The 21,749-nt window shown below is 38.1% G+C and overlaps 1 protein-coding gene across 1 annotated transcript in view; it reads right to left on the reverse strand.

Moving 5' to 3' along the window:
• Window positions 1–10,192, reverse strand: part of LOC140463713 (pleckstrin homology domain-containing family S member 1-like) — a 28,141-nt gene extending 17,949 nt beyond the window's left edge. The window contains exons 1-6 of the mRNA XM_072558063.1: window positions 10,117–10,192; window positions 9,153–9,201; window positions 8,073–8,197; window positions 6,393–6,514; window positions 3,494–3,625; window positions 1,908–1,989 (exon numbers count right to left, since the gene is read on the reverse strand). Of these exons, the coding sequence (XP_072414164.1) occupies window positions 1,908–1,989; window positions 3,494–3,625; window positions 6,393–6,514; window positions 8,073–8,197; window positions 9,153–9,186 (495 nt within the window). The 5' untranslated portion in view covers window positions 9,187–9,201; window positions 10,117–10,192. The remainder of the gene's footprint in view (window positions 1–1,907; window positions 1,990–3,493; window positions 3,626–6,392; window positions 6,515–8,072; window positions 8,198–9,152; window positions 9,202–10,116) is intronic.
• Window positions 10,193–21,749: the final 11,557 nt, after the last annotated feature.

Raw genomic sequence — 21,749 nt, forward strand, 5'->3', positions numbered from 1 at the left:
TTCCCCGAAAGCACTGGGGGTGGAATCACACCAAACTATAACTGTTCAAGAAGGTGGTCACCTGCTTAAGAATAATTTAGAGTTGGGCAACAATTGCTGGCCTTTCCAGTAAAACTGTTATCCTTGGAAATGAACAAAAAAATTCAACACATTTTGATCTAGATGCTTGGCGAGGGAAGTGACAGAGCTGCAAAATGGTTGTGATTATTCATAGTTACATTGATTAGATATTCACTTCTATTTTTGCCAAAACATAAACCATCCAAAATGTCAATAATGTAAAACACATTGATCTTTACTTCTTTCAACAGGAGAAAGATGGAATTGAGAAGTGAGCTGGGATTGCAGATAGAGACATTCTTTCAAAGCCACCAGCCTTTTCATGGAATTAAATATTTTGGCTTTTAATTGTTTGGTTTATCTTATAAGGATAACCATTTGGTTAGTGAATGTTTCCCCAGGATGAATAGAAGGCTGTTCTGCATATGTGGGATCCAATTTAGACATTTTCACAGAGTGGGAGCGTAGAATCACGATTGTATGCACAATTTTAATTCTCTCAAATAAATGGCCAGGAAATTATGGTGCACATCTATGACATTGCAGTATGCAGTCCTAGCAGGCCAATCATTTTATCTACCAGGTGCATTCATTTGTAAAATATTTTCTGCTGGATAAAACAAATCTCAAACAAAATCATATAAAAACAGTAAAATAAAATTTCTGATGGAAGTTTATTGATAATATGTACATAAGATAGAGGAGCAGAATTAAGCCATTAAGTTCATTGAATCTGCTCCACCAATTGATGATATTTTTCAACCCCCATTCTCCTGCCTTCTCCTCATAATCTTTATTCGCCTTACCAATCAACAACCCTATCCATCTCTCTAAGTGCACTCAATGCCATGGCTTTCACAGCCCTCTGTGGCAATGAGCTCCACAGATTCACCACTCTCTGACTGAAGGAATTCTTCCTCACCTCAGTTCTAAAGGGTTGTCCTTTCACTCTGAGGCTGCGCTTCAAGTCCTAGACTCTCCTGTGAGTGTAAACATTTTCTCCACATCCACTTTATCCAAGCTCTCAATATTCTTTAAGTTTCAGTCAGATCCCCTGCATCCTTCTAAACTTAATCAAATCACAGTTCTTTAGTCTGCTCATACAACAAACCTTTCATTTCTGATCTGAAGTGTTAGCTCAGTCTCTCTCTCTCTCTCTCTCTCCACAGATGCCGCCTGATTTGTTGACCATTTGACTTGATTTATTTTCACATATATTTTGTTACAAAATACAGTGAAAAGTGTTTATGCAGAGTGTAGAATAACATATGGTGCAGAGTGAACAGTTTTGCAGGAATTAATAAGGATATTTATGCAAATCCAGGTGCTGAGAATAAAGTGTTAAAAGATTCTCAAAAGTATTTATATCTTGTCTACTAGATGGTATTAATTTAAATGCCCTGGATGATTTCATGCTTTTCTGTATCTCTATAGCTTTTAATGTGAACAGAAAGAAAAAGATTATTTAATATCAACTTCAAATATAATATTTATAATTTACAGTTATGTTTACCTATAATTTGCATGATCAAAAGTATTGTTTGAACTAAAAAACACTTTTATATAGATTATGACAATTAAGATGTCTTAATGTACAGCCATAACATATTAAAGGAATACTGAACTACTGCTTCTGAAGTTAGAATGATGTGGGGCAAGATGCCCAATTTTAAAGCGTCATAAATACCAACTTTTAGTTGGAAGGGGAAAACAAAGCTGAGCTGAACCATGAATTGAATGTTTGTACATATTCCTAAAACAGAAAGGTATAATACAAAAGTTCTGGCTTTTTAAAACACAAGTTCCAAGATAATTATGAGACTTTTGACAATGTCATTTTTTTTTACCTGGGATTGTTCCTCAAGTGATGGAATTGTCTTCATGAGAAGCAGATTTGCAATTATGCCTTGCAATAATTGTGCAGTTTCTCTGTGGAAGGAACGGCTCAATTAAAAATAAGACTAATGCAGTTAAATGTTATCTCATCAGTAATGCTGATACATCCATAAATTCATTATTTATTCATCAAGTACTTGTAAAAGTTAACTGATATTAATTCTGTGAACCTTCTTGTTATTTTCACATTTTGCTATGGACCTATATTATCAGATATGAGAGATGGAAATGTTTGCACATCATTTGCAGGAATTGTTTCCACACAGTAATTATATATTGAAAGTCTTACTAGCTGGTGCAGAAAACCACTCATTCTAGCACAACAGTTTCAACACGAAAACTGACGTCAGCTTGGAATGAGACTTTCCCCGGTTTCCCAGAGTGAAACTAATTTTCTTCTCCTTAATCTCTTCCTGATGTAACTGACTCCCTGCTAGGGTTAGTTGCAACATTCACCCCTACATACCATGAATTCTTTTTGTGCAGCCCTAGACTGAATCCTGATTGTAGGGTGGAAATATAGCCTCTGCCATACCATGTCTTGCCTAAGGTTATATGTACTGTACACAAACACACTATGTTAGCAGGAGTTTGATTTAGATTGATAAAGAATATGAACCTTGGAAGGTCTACCCATCCATAAAGATGGAGAAACCAGAGTTTATTGGGCCATATCACCTGCTCTGGTTGACAGAAACTAATTCAGCACTGATTCTCACTTCAGTTTTGAATTGTCTTGGTTCATTGAAAAGATGAATGATGAGTGTATACTATGGTGCCTACACAAAGAGAAAGAAATAGTATAAGATCATGGTTGAGTGGTCCCTGGCATTTGTCTGACATTTTTGGTGTGGCCTGTAATTAAGCCATTCCCCTGTCTCCTTGGCTGCAAACATGTAAGGAACAATCAACAAAAGGTGAACACTATAAAAGAAAGAGACTTACTGCCAAAATCATATCCACAAAGCAGCTTCAAAAAAAGTTGTTTTGAAAAATATAATGCATTTATTCTCAAAGTTATTCCTAATCAGAGTAAAATTTGGCTAAAAATCAATTCCAGCTAAATATTATGATGTTTCGGGCCACAGTTGTGCTCATTTCCCAGAATACTGTCATAGGAGATATTCCCTGTTTAAAATTTAACGTTTTTCCATTATATTTGGTACTAAGTTAAATAATTTACATAGCTTCATTCTGACTCCAAGTAGTTTGTGGAAAGTACATAGCTACTTTAGTACAAAGTGATGGGAAGAAGTTGAAGGAAATTCTTACTGTGTTTAAATACCTCAACATGAACTGTACTTCCTACAGGAGTAGGGGGTGATCAAAGACATTGACCAATATAATTTATTAATATTTTGTCAAGGTCAAAGATAAGGTGAGCTTTCTTTCCTTCAGGATATTTTAATCTTGAGGTATTTGCTTTCGCGCTGATCTTAGATGTATTGTGAATTCTCCCCAGAATTATGAATATATTTGACATTTATCGATTCTTAAAACCTTATCTCTAAACAATTTTGATTTTTTTTATGCTTACATTTCTCCAATAAGGAAATAATCTCTTTCTTCTGTCTTCAGCAAAACCACAGACTCGGAGGTACATTTAAACAGTTTTTGAATCAGAGCCCACTTTGGATGACCATCCAAACCATGGCATAACTCTGTTGTTCTTTTTAAACAAGGAGAAACAGATATTAGTCTAGCTGGAAGCCTAGTTACACTTGAAATAATCCAGTTTCAGATTTTAAAAATAGTAAGATGACAATAAGCTGAAGTATCATGTATACATCTAGACTGCAGTTGGAGCTGTACTCATCTGGAGGACTGGTGTGTATTCAATCATTTTCCCAATTTGTGTCTTGAAAATTATGGAAGGAATTCGAGAGGGGAGGAGGTGAGCCACGATTTTCAGAGAGGCCTGTTTCTGATCTACTGATGAAGGAGCAGCGCTCTGAAAATTTGTGATTTCTAATAAACCTGTTGGACTATAACCTGGTGTAGTGTGACTTTTGACCTACTGATTAAATCATAGCGGGGATACGATGATTCAGTTTTATGAATTAGACATTTCTGTGGAAACATGTTACCTGTCACTTATCAGCCCCAGCTTGTTTGAACTGCTATGGATGTCTTCATTATCAGAGCAGTTGTGAATGGAGAGCAAAGTGTTTAAACTTACTTCAACAGCATCACTTCTGACCTAGTGACACATGAATGGTCATTAATGAAGTAGATCAGTGGATCTGTTTGGAATGTAGCTGTTACAATTGCGAGGTTCAAAAAAATTGTTGTGTTTTGGTTTGTGATTTTAATATATCATAGAGAATGAAGGTTTCATGTATCCTTTTAGTGATTACTCATCTTTCCAGCTTTGCTATGAGCTTACTTGTCTCAGAAATGTTATAGTCTGCAAGGTGGGACCTTATTCTGAAAGAGTTACCTTTTATTAATTCTTCTATTAACATTATTTCTCCTAAAGTTTCCAAAATCTTGATCAAGCTTCATTACTGCGTACTATTGATCAAAAACAATTTCTCACTCGCAAATTGCGCAAAGATCTGATACAGTGTGTTCCTTGTTTGTAAATGTTTAGACCTAACTGATACACATTAACCACAGCAATCTTAATTGTACCATAGTCTTTGGCCTACTCATGTGAAAGAACCAAAATACTTTTAATAGAATTGTTCAAATTTCCTATGGCTACTCTATCACTTTGGCAATTGCCTCAGACAATGCATGATACATTTTAACTCCTTCATTGAATTTGGACACTAGATAAATTTCCTTTGCAAATTGATATCAGGAATTAAATCAGTCCCCTAGTCAAGAGTACCTGTTACCTGGTGTTTGACTATTCAAAGTCTTTCTCTGTCCTATTCAATCTTTCTGCCTTTCATTTCTCTTTGCAATTCTAACTTTCTCTTCCTTTTACACTTTGAAATTCTAATTCAACTTTTGCATTTCACTTTCTTTACAGCTAGCTGTAGCAAGGCACTCAAAGACATGCTGTTTTTTTTAAAAATGAATACCTCGAAAGACATAGCCATTTAACCTTGCAACAAATATAAATCGAAGTCACTGTGCAATCTCATTCAAAGCTCAGTGCCCCTTCCTTAGCCTGTGGATCCAACATTCTAAAACAGCCTTTACATTTGTTAGAATCTACAAATAGCCAATAAATTTGAAAAATAAATTTGCATTCAGTGACCAACTGAGATCCTAGCAGATTCATCTGTCTTCAAAATTTGGGGTTACCTTTTAGAAAACTTTGTAATCCAATCCTATGTTGGATCCATGCAGTCTTCCCCTTTCAAAGTCTATCTCCATGAAAACATGAATCATATGGACCTTGAATCCATAAATGCTAACAACAAATGCTATCTTTAGATTTCAAACTTCACTGTATTTTGGAATTGCACAATCATTTTAAGGTGTAACAATTTACATTATATTCTTAACACTTGCCTGGGACATTGAAGCCTAAAGAAGTCTATCCACTGTTAACACTGATATTTCTGCCATTGCCGACAAGTGTGAACAGCTGAAACCTATTTATACAAATTGCATATCCCAAACTCATCTGTGAACAATCAAACCAAGCAGCTTTGGGGTTTGGCATTGCTGCCCCTTTCTACTGTAAAATGCTGTTTCTTGGAAACTGCTGCTTATTCTTAATGGTTAACTGTTTGATTGTATTTTGTACCATTTGATAAAATCAAACCAGGCAGGTTTAGGGGCTGTTGTATCGTGTTGTAGTTGTATTAACAACTTTGAACAGGTTGATTAGAAAATATGTCAAACCAGACAGATTTGATGCCAATCACATGCCCATGTCCCCACCCCTTTAATTTATCCTATGTTCAAAAACTGTCCCAAAACATAACAACCTCATAAAACCTCACATTTATAACATTTATTGAAAAAAAATAGAGAAGGGCAAACTGCGAATATTTTATGGGAATGAAATTGAAGGAAACTGTTATTTCATCTAGACCTCTCTAATTTGGCCTTGGCCTGCTTTCAATACTGTATTTGGATTTTTGCAAGATAAATCCAAAAGGGAAAAGAATAAATTACATTGTAAACTGAAAGTGGAAAGATGGTTTGAATGCTACTACTGATGGAATGGTCAAACATAACATTTCTTAAAGTGTATTTTTCTTATATAGGTCGGAAAGGTGTCAAGCATATTGGATTGTTAGAGGGTCCATTCCTACCTAAAATTGAATCAATACCTCTTTGAAGATTTAAGCTTTTTGGCAATCATAGTTTAAACTGCCAATTGGGATTCAATAGTCAAATATGACATAATAGAATAATAAATAAATTGATTCACGAAGAACTTAGCATATTAAAAAATCTCTCTATGAATATTATACAAAGCAATAAAAAGGTTTTATTCTGTGAAATGGATCAAAAAATTAAATATTTACTTGTCGATATGTATTTTTCCATGTGGAGGCAATTTTCTGCACTGTTCTTGGTTTTTGAAATAATACAAGGTATGCTCATTGTCCTTTGCTGTCAACACAAAGTATCTTTTTTTCCATGATGTCTAAAGAACAGAATAAAATTATTCACAGTAATGTCAAACATCTACTAAAATAAACTCACTCTAAGTACACTTTAATTGCACATTCAGTATGTTACTGGGACAGTATCTAATAAATCTATGTTCATAAGTATGTAAAGAATGCTGAATTCCTACTGAACTGTTGGCAATAGTATGAATTTTAAGTAAAAATATTGTAAATTTAACTTATGTCAGCTTTTCTGATCTGAAATCAGATTTTTGCAATGATATAAAATGCAGTAAGGTTGCAGTTTACAAGCAGTATTTCATTTTTCACCAATTCTTGGACATAATTCAAGACAACAGCTCTGAAATTAGTTTTGTCAACTTGTGATAAACTGAAAATAACTGCAGTGCCATTCTTGGATTACAGCATACTGTTCTGATTTGAATGTAACCCATAGTCATAGCCAAGTTAATTACTTTTAGTGATGTGTTTGTAGCTCATCAATGTTATTCTTTCAAAGGAAAGTTCATTCTTTAAGTCTGCAAACATTAAACCAAGCCATTATACATACTTTAGAAATACTGTCTGTCCATTGTCATAATAGAACATGCCCTTCAAATATTTAAAAAAACTACATTTTAAATGTTCAAGTAAAGTTCATTAATGTGAATATAAAATATAACATAAAAGCCAAACATTTTCTTTTTGTTTTGAAATATAGAATTCTTTGATGTTTGCATCACATGTAGACAGAGTTGATTTAAAAAGACATTTGGCATGCTTGCTTTCATTGCTCAGACTTTTTGAGTACAGGAGTTGGGATGTCATGTTGAGGTTATACAGGATGTTGATGAGGCCCTTTCTGGAGTACTCTGTCCAATTCTGGACATTCTATAATATGGATATTATTAAGCTGGAAAGGATTCAGAAGAGAATTATGAGGATGTTGCTGGGAATGCAGGGTTTGAACTAGAAGGAGACACTGGATAGGATGGGACTTTTTTTCCACTGGAGCATAGCAGTTGAGGAGTGACCTTATGGAGGTTTATAAAATCGTGAGGGGTGTGGTAACAACAATAATGGCAGGTTTCTTTTTCCTTGGGTGGGGGTTTGAACAGTAGGGGGCATATTTTTAAGGTGAGAGAGAAAGATTTAAAAAAGACATGAGGTGATAATTTTGTTTTACACAGTGATTTGTGTGTGGAATGAATTTACAGAGGAAGAAGTGGTGACTGCAGGCATAGTTACTGCGATTGAAAGACATTGGGATAAGTACATGTATGTGAAATGTTTGGATAGATATGGGTCAAGCGCAAGGAGGTGGAACAAGTTTAATTTGGGATTATGTTTGGCATGGACTGGTTGGTCTGAAAGGTCTTTTTTCTGTGCTATGACTTTATGTGGCCCAAAAGTCTTGCTAAACTTCAAAATAATTGGCACAGATATGTTCCTCAGTTTGCAATTTAGCTTTGATTGTTGTTTTGGAGAAAGCTGTCTCAATAGCAGCAGCAGTGCTTTCAAGAATGGGGTAAGGGTTTCTCTTTTATCCAATTCAATTTATCCAATCCATTTCAATAAATATCTTGAACATACCTGAATTCCAATCCGCTTGCTTGGTGGTGATTTTGTAAAGTATCCTTCAAAACAAATGTCATTCTTCCTGATGACATTCTCACCATCGTTCTCTTCATTATAAAATATCACCGATAAACGATTGCCTATTTTAAAAATATACACACATTCGAGCATAAGGAGTAGGAACAAGTTCACTCTATTTCAGCAGAAAGCCAAAAGTGACATATCATATACCAAACATTAAGTGAAAGTGAAACTACTATAATCCCAGAGGATCATAGGGATGCCTTTCCATTAGAAAGAGACCACTGCTGGTGGTTTAACCTGAGGGTCACCATGCCTCGGACAAGATGAGAGGTTGAGATCTTCATGGTAACCTCAGCTGCTGCAAGAAATGAACCTGGGTTGTTAGTGTTGCTCTAGCTTTACAAGCCAGCTCTTCAGCCAACTGAGCTAATCAAGCTAAAAACATCAGTGACAAAACTGAGGGCAACTTTAAAACCAGCAAGAAATATTTTCAGTAGATCTTTGTATCGAGCCTAGTTATCAAACTTTTAAAACTTTCATCTTCATTGACTTTCACAATAAAGGAGATGAGAAAGAACCCCGGCATGTGGCATTTCTGAAAATAATGAAGCAAAGTTCTTAAGGCCACAATGTAAATTTGTAATTTGCACTATTAAAGGCCAAGTCCATTTCACAAGTAACATCTCCATGGCCTTAATAGGCTGGAATTAATAGCAAATTAATTATTATCAAGAAGTTTACTATCTAGATCTTTAGCCATGATTAATGAATCTTTTTTGAAAGACAGCATCCGATTTCATTTGTGAGAGAAGTTGGGAAATGACAGTGCACTTGGACACCACGAAGTCCACTCCATGGGCGCAAATTTCCTCTGAATGCAATTCTGTTTTTACAAGTGAGTGCCAAGAGGAAGTATCCTTTTGTGAAACTGACAAACAGCCTCCACTGATGCTGGTCATTTTGGAATTTCAGTTTGAACTCAAAACTATAATTAAACAGCCTGAGAACACGTGGGTGCGGTGTACAAATAACAATTAACAATGTATCATTTAAACAGTATAAATCATATACCTGTGCCATGTTTACTCATTTTCAAATTCTTCATAAGAATTGGAATAATCTGGAAAAGAAGTAGTTTATCAGATAAATTGCATCAGAGATAACAGTGACATGAAAACAGAATTACCGAGGAAGTATTCGAATGCTAACGAAATAGTCCATCAGTGTCAGAAGGCATTGAACTAACAGCGCGTTATAATGAAGAACAGCAGTGAGCTATTCACATTCATGAAAGGTCTCAGTGATCCATATTGGGACGATGAAGCTGGAGCTGAAAGCTGGGTTGTTACTAGGTACAGTTGTACTGCTGAGATCCTGAGGGTCGCCGCACTACTCAGAGGCTTGCTCAGAGGGTCCTTCCAGCTGCACTGGTTATAAAGTGCAGTTAGCCAGCAGACACACGCTTTGGTCATTGTCATTCACCGAGGGTCTCAGGCGTGGGCCGACAGCGAGTTTCTTGCAGGAGGAGACTCCCACGCCACCTCGCTCCGGATTTACACCACATCTGGCGGATTGCACCGGGAGCTTCAGCCCAATAGCACCGTTCAGACCTGGATCACCAGTTGTACTGCAGGCTCAGCCCCAAGGGTTTCAGGTGGAGCAAACTTCAGTAAAACTTGTTCCAACCCAAAACACCATCCACTACAAAAAAAAATTTCCGGAGGTTTTTAAGCACAAAGCTCTGTTTTAAAACACATCGAAATTAGTTTCGAATACAATGGCTGCCCGGAGATTCTGCTTAAGACACATACTATAATTCCGTTGTTTTTTTAAAAATCGACAACACTTTGTATGTTTTTAAACCTACGATTACAGGGGAGATCATTGTTTTCCAATGTTTTTAGTAACTCGAATCCTCCCTCTCCCCATACTAGTACCTGCAGCACTAACAGGTTACTTCTACGTTCACACTGAATAAGACTTTACAATCCAATATAAATTGGTGTCACAGTCTATGTTTTACTAAAAGACGTACCAGCACAGAGTTGTTCTTATGGATTAGCTGTTGGCTGCTGCTAGTTCCAATTGCACCTGCACACGACTCTCCTGCTCCAGCTTATTTAAAGGCGTAGTCTGAACGGGGCTTTCCAGCTAAATATTCCAGTGCGGTGGTTTCCAAGTTTTTTTTTCCCCTTTGCTTTCACCTGTCGACGTGAACACGGACAATTTGCGGGGATATTTTTTAATTCCAAAAAAAAGCACGGCTCCTGCGTGTAATTGATTATATTGTTGCTTATTAGCTGCAGAAACTTACAGTTAAGAATTGTTGATCATTAACAAGCAAAACTTTAATTAAGACAGTTAGCATATGCAAATTAGAAGGACGAGGTAACCAGGAACTGTTCTGCACCTCAATAATGGAATAAAACTTCTAATGATTATTGTCCAGACCTATATTTGATGTAAAGCTATCCAAAAGATACTAGTTTCAAGATAGCAATGCTGAAACACAATTCGAATCAGGTGAGGTTCTGTTTGTCAATGTGCTTTTGAAAAATAAGTTCGAAGCAAGTTAAGCTCAATGAGTTGATTAACATCCAAGGTGCTGCTATCCAACGAAGAATAAATCAAAACACTAAAAATCTGAAAAACAAACAGGACCTCCAGGAAATACTCAGTTAAAATCACCATACAGAAAGGCAGGAGCTCACAGCTCCTATTGACTGATCTGATTGCTTCCCAAATACCCCCCCACAGATAAGTTCAGCAAAGCAGCTGTCACCATGGACACACAGCCCATCTTCCTGACCTCTTAGCAGCCCTGGTTTCCCTTTAGTTATCTGTTTGCTTTTAATGTAATTATATATAATCTTTGGGGTTTCTTTGGCTTTATTTGCAAATATTGTACCTTGATTCCTTGGCTTTTGTAATTTCCTTTCTAATATTACCCCTGCACTTTGTTGGTGCCTCTCTGGGCTTTCAACAGATTTGAGTGCTTGGCATCTGATCTTTTTATGTCTTCACCTGAAGTTGTAAGCTTCTTGACTCACAGAACTTGCCTCTTCCATCCTATTCAAGAACATTAAGAACAGGAGTAAGCTGAATCCAAAGATATGCAGATTAGGTGAATTGGCCATGCTAAATTGCCCATAGTGTTCAGGGATGTGTAGGTTAGATGCACTAGCTACAGGTAAATAAAGGATATTAGGGAAATGGGTCTGCATGGATTACTCTTTGGAGGGTCGGGGTGGACTTGTTGGGCCGAAGGGCCTGTTTCCACACCATAGGGATTCTATGGATTCTATTTATAAGGAATTTAGCTTCATGAACCTGCTCCACCATTCAATATGATCATGACTGATACTATTTTAGTCACAATTTCACTTTCCTGCTCTCTCCATAATCCTTCAACCCATCACTAAAATCTGACTATCTCTGTTAAATCTACTCAATGTCCCTGAATCCATCACACTCTAGATTTAGTGAATTCCACAGATACATTACCCTTTGAGAAAATAAATTTCTCCCATCTCTGTTTTAAGTCTTTTACCCCTTATCCTAAAGCTATGACCTCTCATTTTGGGTTGTCTCACATAAGGAAAAAATCCTCTCTATGTCTACTTTGTTAATTGTCTTTAACATCTTGTATATCTCACTTAGATTTCCCTACATTTATCTAGAGAGTATAGGCCGAAACTGTTCAATGTCTCTTCAGAAGACAAATCCTCACCTCTGGAATCAATACAGTGAAACTCCTCTGAACGGCGTCCTATGTGACCACATCCCTCCTTAAGTAAGGGGACCACAACTACACACAAGTAATGCCTTGTACAGTTGCAGCAATGCTTCCCTACTTTTATACACTGTTTATTTAGCAATAAATGCTAAAATTGAATTTGCTTTCCTTATTATCTGCTGTACCTTTACACTAGTTTTCTGCAATTTATGTACAAGGACACCCAGATCCATCTGCACTGAAGTATTCTGAAGTTTCTCTCCATTTAAATAATTAGTTGCCTTCCTACTCTTCTGATCAAAATGGATAATCTTACACTTATTAACATTAAACTCCAGCTGTCAGATTTTGGTCCATTCATCTAACCTATCCATACCCATTTATGAATTTCTTATTTCTTTATTGAAGCTTATTTTCACATCTAATTTTAGTGTCATCTGCAAATTTGGCTATAGTACATTCTATGCCTGCATCCAAGTTATTAATATTGATTGCAAATATTTTGGGCCTGAAGATCAATTGCTGTGATACCCCACTGGTTACATCTTGCCGACCAGAAAAGACCGATTTTGAATCATACAATCCCTACAGTGTGGAAGCAGACAATTTGTCCCATCAAGTCCACACCGACCCTCCAAAGAGCATTCCACCCCATTCCTTTAACCCTAAATTTCCCATGGCTAATCCACTTAGCCTGCATATCCCTGGACATTATGGGCAATTTAGCATGGCTGATCCACCTATCCTGCACATCTTTGGATTGTGGAAGAAAACCAGAGCACCTGATGGAAACTCAAGCAGACACGGGGTGAATGTGCAAACTCCACATAGCCAGTTGCCTGAGACTGGAATTAAACCCAGGTCCCTAGTACTGTGAGGCAGCAGTGCTAATCACTGAGCCACAATCTTGACACTTGTTTTCTGTTGGTTAGCAAGTTATCTCGATCCAATTGAATAAATTGGCTCTAATACTATATGATTTCATTCTTGTCTATAACTTTTTATGTGGCACATTACCAAATGCCTCGGGAAGTCCAGATATTTTTGGGCGGCACTGTGGCACAGTGGTTAGCACTGCTGCCTCACAGTGCCAGAGACCCAGGTTCAATTCCTGCCTCAGGTGACTCTTTGTGTTGAGTTTGCACATTCTCCCCGTGTCTGCGTGGGTTCCCTCTGGGTGCTCCGGTTTCCTCCCACAATCCAAAAATGTGCAGGTTAGGTGAATTGATCATGCTAAATTGTCTGCAGTGTTAGTTGAAGGGGTAAATGTAGGATTATGGGTCTGGGTGGTATGTGGGTCGGTGTGGACTTGTTGGGCCAAACGGCCTGTTTCCACACTGTAAGTAATCTAATATTTACATCTACAGGATCTCCTTTGTCCACCTTGCTTGTTACCTTTACAAAAATCTCCAGCAACTTAGTCAAATATGAGTTGCCTGTCATAAAGCCATATGGACTCTGATGGACTGCATTTTGACTTTCCAGGTGTCCTATTAGGTTCTAATAATTTCTTGGTGGTGACACATTTGTTCTGCACTCTCAATCTGCTTGCTAGCTGCTTCCTGCTTCTCTGAAGCTGATTTATCACTGTGTAGCTGTTTCTAATCAACTTCTGTCAAATTACATGTCAACCTAGTAAAACTGGCCTTTTTAAAATGTTCAATTCATTTTCTTGGTCTACCTTTATCATTTTCGACAACAACACAAGATCGAATAGAATTATAACTACTACTAAAACATGCTTTCCTATTGATACACCCTCTACTTCCCCAGATAGATTCTGAAAATTAAATTCAGAAGTACCTTCTTCTGTTGGGCTTAATATACATTGACTATGAAGTCCTTTTAAATGCATTTTAATCTGTTTCCATCATTTTTGGACTGATTTTATGCCAATTTATAAATCCTAGGGTGAATTAAATTCCCTACCAATCTTAAACATTTGTTTCTACACTTATTAGCAATTTGCCTAAATAGTTGCTCGTATGTATCAGCCTAAATATTTGGTGTACAATCCAAGCCCTGCTTTGTTCATAGTTCAACCCATTTGGCTTCTTCCAATCCTCTTTCTAACATACCATCATATTCTTTTACCAATAATGCAACAACCTATTCCTTCTCATCCTCTTCTCTTCCCATTTGAAAACCTTTTAATCAAAAATGATGCACTTTCATTCCTACCCTTCTTTAGGACATGTTTCAGTAATAGGGATATTGTTGTCCAGCAGTTGAAGTATGTATGGCAGTACCAATATGGCATATTCTGCTCTTAGTTCTTCTGTTCTTAGGGTCCAAACTTATTTCTTAATTTCTCAATTGTTCCATTCTTCGAGACCATTGTACAACTTGTTAAATTTTAAGCAGGTGCCCAACTCTCTTTTGAATTTTCAAAAATTCATTCACAGGATGAGGGCATCGCTGGCTAGGTCAACATTAATTGTCCGTTCCTAATTGCCCAGAGGGTAGTTAAGAGTCAACCACATTGCTGTGGGTCTGCAATCACATGTACGCCAGATCAGATGAGGATGGCAGTTTCCTTCCCTAAAGGACATTAGTGAACCAGATAGGTTTTGCCAGCTATCAACAATAGATTCATGGTCATCATTAGACTCTCAATTCTAGATTTTTATTGAATTCAAATTCCACCATCTGCCTTGGCGGGATTTGAATCAGAGCCTGTCATTAAGCCATATGGACTCTGATTACCAAACTAGCCCTGTGGCCAGTGGTGTTCCACAGGGATTGGTGCTGGGTCCACTATTGGATTCCATTCATATAAACAAATTGGATGACAATTTAGGAGGCATGTTAGTAAGTTTACAGATGACACCAAAATTGGTGGTTTAGTTGACAGTGGAGAAGGTTATCTAAGATTAAAAATGGATCTTGATCAATTGGGCCAATAGGCTGATGGATGGATACATTTAATTTGGATAAATGCAAAATGTTGCATTTTGATAAAACAAGCAAGAGCAGGACTTATACAGTTAATGGTAGGGCTCTGGGTGATGTTGTTGAACAGAGAGATCTAGGTACATGGTTTTTTGAAAGTTGAGTTGCAGGTAGACAGGGTGGTTAAAGAGGCATTTGAGCATACTTGCCTTCATTGCTCAGACCCCATTGACTATAGGAGTTGGGACATTTTGTTGAGTTTGTACAAGACTTTGGTGAGGCCACCTTTGGAGTACTGTATGCTGCTCTGGTCACAGTGTTAAAGGAAGGATATTAATAAACTGGGGAGGTTTCAGATTTATCGGAATGTTGCTGGGAATGGGGGATTGGAGTTATGGGGAGAGGCTGGATAGACTACGACTTGTTTCGCTGGAGCATGGGAGGTTGAGAGGTGACCTTATAAAAATTTATAAAATTATAAGGGGGATAGATAAGGTGAATAGCAAAGATCTTTTCTCTATGGTGGGGGGTTCAAAACCAGAAAGTATATTTTTAAGGTAAGAGGGAAAAGATTCAAAAAGAACCTGAGGGGCAATATTCTTTAACACAGAGGGTGGTTCTCATGTGGAATGAATTGCCAGAAGAAGTGATGGATGCAGGTACAGTTACAACATTTAAAAGAAATTTGGACAGGTACATGAATAGGAAAGGTTTAAAGAGATATGGGACTAAATGTAGGCAAGTGGAACTAATTTAGTTTGGGACCTTGGTCATCATGGACTGAAGGGTCTGTTTCCATGTTGTATGACTCTATAACAATGATACGACAAGGCATCACCTTCCCAGTTTGTGGCTGTTGGCTTTTCAGATTTGGATCTTCAAAAAATGGTGAAACATAAAAGGAAATAATAGCAGTAACTTATTGAAAGGTTTAATGGTTTGATTTATTTTACAGAAAGGGTTTGAATTTTGAAAGAAGTAACTAAAGTTGCCATTGTTTCAGAGGATGTCTGGTGGTGATTTATACCTGAGGATCACCATTTCTCAGGCTCAATCTCTCTTCAAAAGATATGGCAAGCAGAAATAGTAGCTGGCAGTCAAATGGTTAATTGGAACACCAAATACCTAGTGTGGTTTGCTTACCACATGAGAAATCCACTGAAGAATGTTGAGAAACAAGAATGACTCATATTCCAGTTAGTGTGATTCAGTTAATTGGCTCTTGTACAATTATCTGATATGTAGGCATATAATAGGCTTTTAAAATTCTGCTACTTCAAAAGCATCAATTTATTTTTCTAATTTTATTGAAAGACATTAGGGTGAATTTTACCAAACATCAGCTTTTAGTGTCAGTTTTGAGGAGATTGCGACGGTTTCTCTCACTGAGTTCGAGTGCATTGTCTCACACAATTCTCCATTGCTCAGCTCATTCTGTAAGCATCATGCTACAATGGAACACACGTGTGTTAATGTGCCTTCACCACCAATGGAAGGATTCACTGTTGCCAGGACCTTCATGGATTCATGCCAGTGGCACCATATTTAATGCCCATCTGTGACACCAGGTAAATTGAAGCCAGCCAGGAATAGCCCTTGTGTGGAAAATAAATGAAAAAGAAAAGCTTCCCATGGAACATAGGTGGCACAGCGGGCAGTTAATTGGAAATGGATTCTCACATTAGTAAATATATTGGCATTTTACATAACTACCTGTCTGATTGACTACCTTTGTGATTTGGACAAATTGAATGAGTGGGCAAACGCTTGACATGAACCAGAATGTGGGTTTTTTAGATTAGATTATTTATAAGGTGGAAACAGGCCCTTCGGCCCAATGAGTCCACACTGACCCTCCGAAGAGCAACCCACCCAGACCCATTCCCCTACATTTAACCCTTCACCTAACACTACAGGCAATTTAGCATGGCCAATTCACCTAGCCTGCACAATTTTGGACTGGGGAGGAAACCGGAGCATCTAGAGGAAACCCACGCAGACACGGGGAGAATGTGCAAACTCCATACAGACAGGAGCCCGAGGTGGGAATCGAAGCCGGGTCTCTGGCGCTGTGAGGCAGCAGTGCTAACCACTGTGCCACCATGCCACCCACACGCTAATGTTAGGGTTAGCGTGAGGTTATCCACTTTGATAGCAAAAACAGGAAGGTGAATGGTGATAGATTGGGAAAGGGGGATGTGCAATAAGAACTGGGTATCTATGTTCACCAGTCACTAAAAGTAAGCATGCAGATGAGGTGGGCGGTGAAGAAGACAAATGGTGTGTTGGCCTTCATAGTGAGAGGGTTTGAGTACAGGAGCAGGGATGTCTTTCTGCAGTTGTACAGTGACTTAGTGAGACCACATCTGGAGTATTGTGTGCAAATTTGGTCTCCTTATCTGAAGTAGGATGTTCTGATTATGGAGGGAGTGCAATGAAGGTTTACTAGTCTGATTCCTGGGACTGACGTATGAAGAGAGATTGGATCAGTTAGGACCATATTCACTGGAGTTGAGAAGAACGAGGAGAGATTTCATAGAAACATATAAAATTCTAACAGGATGAGACATTGTAAGTGCAGAAAGGATGTTCCCAATGACCAGGGAGTCCAGAACCAGGGGTCACAGTGTAAGGATGTGGGGAAGACCATTTAGGACTAAGATGAGGGGGTATTTCTTCCCCCGAGAGTTGTGTATCTCTGGAATTCTCTGTCACTGAAAATGGATGAGGCCAAAACATTTAATAAGGACAAAGATATTTCTCTGAGGGCTAAAAGAATTAAAAGGTGTGGGGCAAAAATAGGACAGGGTGCTGAGTAGGATGATCAACCATGATCACAATGAATGATGGAGCAGGCTTGAAGAGCTGACTGGCTCTTGCTCCTATTTCCTGTATTTATGTGAAGCTGCAGCTACAACCATGAAGCTACCTTTCCTGAGCACCACAACATGTTAGAACTTGTCTAAGGGAATGCATCTCTTTCCTTAAAACCCAGCAGAGTTGAATTGTTGAATTATCATTGTTGAATATAGTAACTTCACATGATGGAAAACATTTAGACAGTTGTTACTGTTAATGTTTATTTTACAACAGAAAAAGAAAGACAAAAAAAAAGCTGTACTTGCTTCTGGGATTAACCAGGGATCACTTGCCTTTTGACCAACAACAAATTTACAATCAATGAATCTTGACTTTATAGAGCTCACATGTATTGGAAGCAAGTGTTAATGATGTCTTGTCTGGCTTTTTGACCTGATGCCATTGTGCTTTAGCACGGTGAAGTTATTGTTCCTCCTGCTCAATGTCCTGCCACTCTCCCAGCTTTTCAATAACCATGAGCTCCTGTCTTTGCCTGCCTGCAGAGCACAGCATGCCATGGTCATGTAGCACACTCTATCTGACTTGTACTGCAAGGCTTCGCAAAACTGATCAGAGCATCAGAAACTCATCTTGAGGAGGCCTATCATCTGCTCCATTATGGAAGAATGGATAGCATTGTGTGTACAGTCAGCCTTGGGTTATCTGGTTGTGTAATGGAACCATCAGCCAAGGTTACAGAGAGTAGTCATTGTCTCCAAGTAACCATCCTTGCAAAGCATCCAGCCCTTGAAATGCAGCAGGAACCCGAGAGTCCTTAGGATGTAAGCATCATGGTAACTTTCAATGTACCTGGCTCAGGCTTCTTGGATTGGATCCTGATGATACATTGGTCAATACATTGATGGAATGGAACTGTTTTCTTTTGATGAATTCAATTGTGTTATGATTTGGTACTCTCAACATGACGTGTGTACTGTCCATACCATCTTGTACCTGGGAGGCTGCCAGCTCTGGTGACAGTCTACTGCCCAGGCTGCAGCACTGATCTTATCACAGGGAAACTAGATGAAATGGTATGATTGTATACAAATTGCATCAGTAACAGGCTGAGTTGATGATTGAGATCTCACACAGTTTCCCAGTGGATCCTTGGAATCAGGTAGTCAGGTAGTCACAGCTGTCACCTTGACAACCACTGCGATAAGATGGCCACCAACACCGTCAGGCAGCAAGCCCTGCTTCAGCTCCTGGCTCTGTGACGGTGTCCCAGGACATCCACACAATGCACTCACTCACCTGGTGGAAATGTCAGAGTGGATGATAGCCTCTGGGCCTCCTGTACCTCCTCGCATCCCGAGGGAACCTCCAGCTGTGACATCTTTACGTGGAGGCTTCTGGAGATTTTTGCTGGTCTTGGGTTTGCTGAGGTATTTCTTCCTGCCCAATTCCTCTGTTGGAAGAGGTAGTGAATGTGGTACAATTACAACACTTAAAAGCCATCTGGATGGATACATGAAAAGGGAGGGTTTAAAGGGATATGGACCAAATGCTGGCAATGAAATTAGATGAGTTTAGGATATCTGGTCAGCATGGATGAGTTGGACTGAAGGATCTGTTTCAGTGCTGTACAACTCTGTGACTCTACGACCTTCATTGTACAGTAGTCAGAGTCACAATGACACTTCCAGTTGCTGCATCTGTTAGTAGCAGTTCCACTGAACCAATGCAGGGAATATCAGAAACAGTACAGACCCTCAGTAACGTGAGCAGTCAGCTTTCACATCATATACAAATGTCCATTTCGCACAATCCTCAATACAGTGGGACATGGAAGACTCTGATAACGAGGGCCATAAAATGCCTGTACATGGACCTTTGACATAACGGATCTCATTCCAATCTATGCAGCACAAACCATGTTACCCAATGCTTTAGGATGTTGTAAGTCTGGTAGGATTACTAAAACTTTGTCCTCCCATCCCCATCCCTCACATCACCCAAGAAAGACAGCATTGCATACAAGAGCATATTGTCAAATACTTATATTTGAATGTGAAAGGAATTCAGCTCCAAGCTTTCTAAAGTCTATCAGATTTTGGATTGGCTTTGTGAGTTGTGGCTTGCTTCACAGAGATAGTAAGCATCTTGCCTCTCGTTAGCAAGATTCCCATCACACTTTTAAAACCTTGGCTAGAAATTCGGACTCATGACAAGTATCATATTTTTACAATCTCATCATATTTTCCCAATAGACCAGTCATTGCCCATGCTGTTCCAGGGCTGGGAAGATTCTGTTTATTATGTCTAGAATTTTGTTGTGGCATCTAATTGAGGGTGTCAACAGTTAGGCACAGTCCTCCTCCTCCTCCTCCTGCTCCTCAGATGCTGCCTGACCTGCTGAGCTTTTCCAGCACCACTTTAATCTAGACTCTGATTTCCAGCATCTGCAGTCCTTGTTTTTACCTTTTACACAGTAGCTTGCCTTGTCAGCTTCAATGTTGACACATGACTGAAAGCAGCTCAACAAAGATAACAGGGCATCTGGGATTTGAATGGTGTGAACAGGGCAATCAACTCAATATCAGTAGGACTGAACAATTGAAGAATAAACAGTATTAAGATAGAAAAGGAAGTGAAAGACAGTGGGTGATTTTAGTCGAATCAGATACAGAAAGAGACAGAATGACAAATTAGATTAAAAGACAGAAGAGACATAAAGGAATGACAAATACAAAGGTTAGCCTTTTTGAAATCATCTGAATAAATTTCAAAACTTGTTGGCAGTTATTACCAATTATCATATTAACAAGGTACTTTCACATGCATTATCTCTGAGGGGATTTCATTCATGCAAATACATTTCCTTCAGGAGATTCAAGCTTTTTCAATAGTGATGAAAACAGTTACCTGAGGTTTACACTGCAGCAGTGCAACTCATAGAACAATACTTGCTTTTAGCCATACATCTTTGCCTTGTCTAAAGCTCCTGTAACATTTATCCATAAATAACAGGCACACAACCCTCAGTGTTATTCTAAGAGCAAATTCAGTTCAAATGTGGTTTCTCATTGTTCTGAAAGCAGTGCTATAATCTCTGGGAATAAGGTCATTTATTTGATGTTACGAAGGTAATGAACGCTGGAATAATGTAACCTGTCTAGTTTCAAGGTGCTTTTTGAGGGAGTATTGATGGAAAGTTTTGACAAAATATACTGATTAATGAACCTTTCAGAAGAGATGAGCAAGGCTTTTATTGCAAAACCTGAGGGAGGAAATACAGTTGAGATAAAAGTTAATGCTTCAATAAAACATTTACAAGTAATATAATTAATTTGGAGTATAAGCCAAAGAACATGAATGGGGCAGCAAGTGTCAGACAAAAAAATTGAAGTTAGGAGTAATTTGCTCTGTGGCAATGTAATACAAATGGTTGGGACACAAAATAAATGTCTTAGTGCCAGCACCATGTTTGATGACTGTTGGGTTTCCCATGAAATGAGGACCAAGTCCAATTATGTCAGTTATCATGACGATCAGTACGATGAGGAAAGTAACAGGTGCAAAGGTGACAAGAAATGGAAAATGCTGGCTGACAGAGAACTGTTCTCATTCCAGCTATGAAATGAATTTTGAAATGTTTAGCAAAGGGAGGAAACTAGCAGCAAAATGAAATAGCAAAGGTGTAAAAATGCCAAAAAGTCAATGTTCTGATCAAAAGGTTGCATAGCTTTCAAGAGGATAAGTTATAAAGCATTCCATTAGTCATTTGTATTCTTTGCATTTTCAAATGGCTATTACAGAATACTACATGAACTGAGAGAAAATATCATGGAAAACTGTGAAGGAATGGAACAATTTTTTGAAGCTAATATTGAAGGCATGACCTTCAAAGTAAGAATAAAAATAGGAATAAAGGTCAGTTGATAAGCAAATATTGACTTAATACTTATTGGATCTACAGACTGAGCATACAGTCATAAAAGCAACTTTATCAGAAACTAATGACCTTTGAGGATGTTAAGACTTCCACTATATTATTTAATACACAGTGGAATTATTCAGATCCTGGAGAGGGGATGGAAGAAGTTCTCCACAGTTGTTATATACTTGTTCAAATCGAATAAAAATGTGGATTTATCTAAAAGAGGTTTTGACAATGACACAACAACTAATGAATTTAGTGAATCTTTCAAAGGATCTTCTGGAACAATAGTATACTG

Source organism: Chiloscyllium punctatum, chromosome 38, assembly GCF_047496795.1.
Source record: "Chiloscyllium punctatum isolate Juve2018m chromosome 38, sChiPun1.3, whole genome shotgun sequence".
NCBI lineage: Eukaryota > Metazoa > Chordata > Chondrichthyes > Orectolobiformes > Hemiscylliidae > Chiloscyllium > Chiloscyllium punctatum.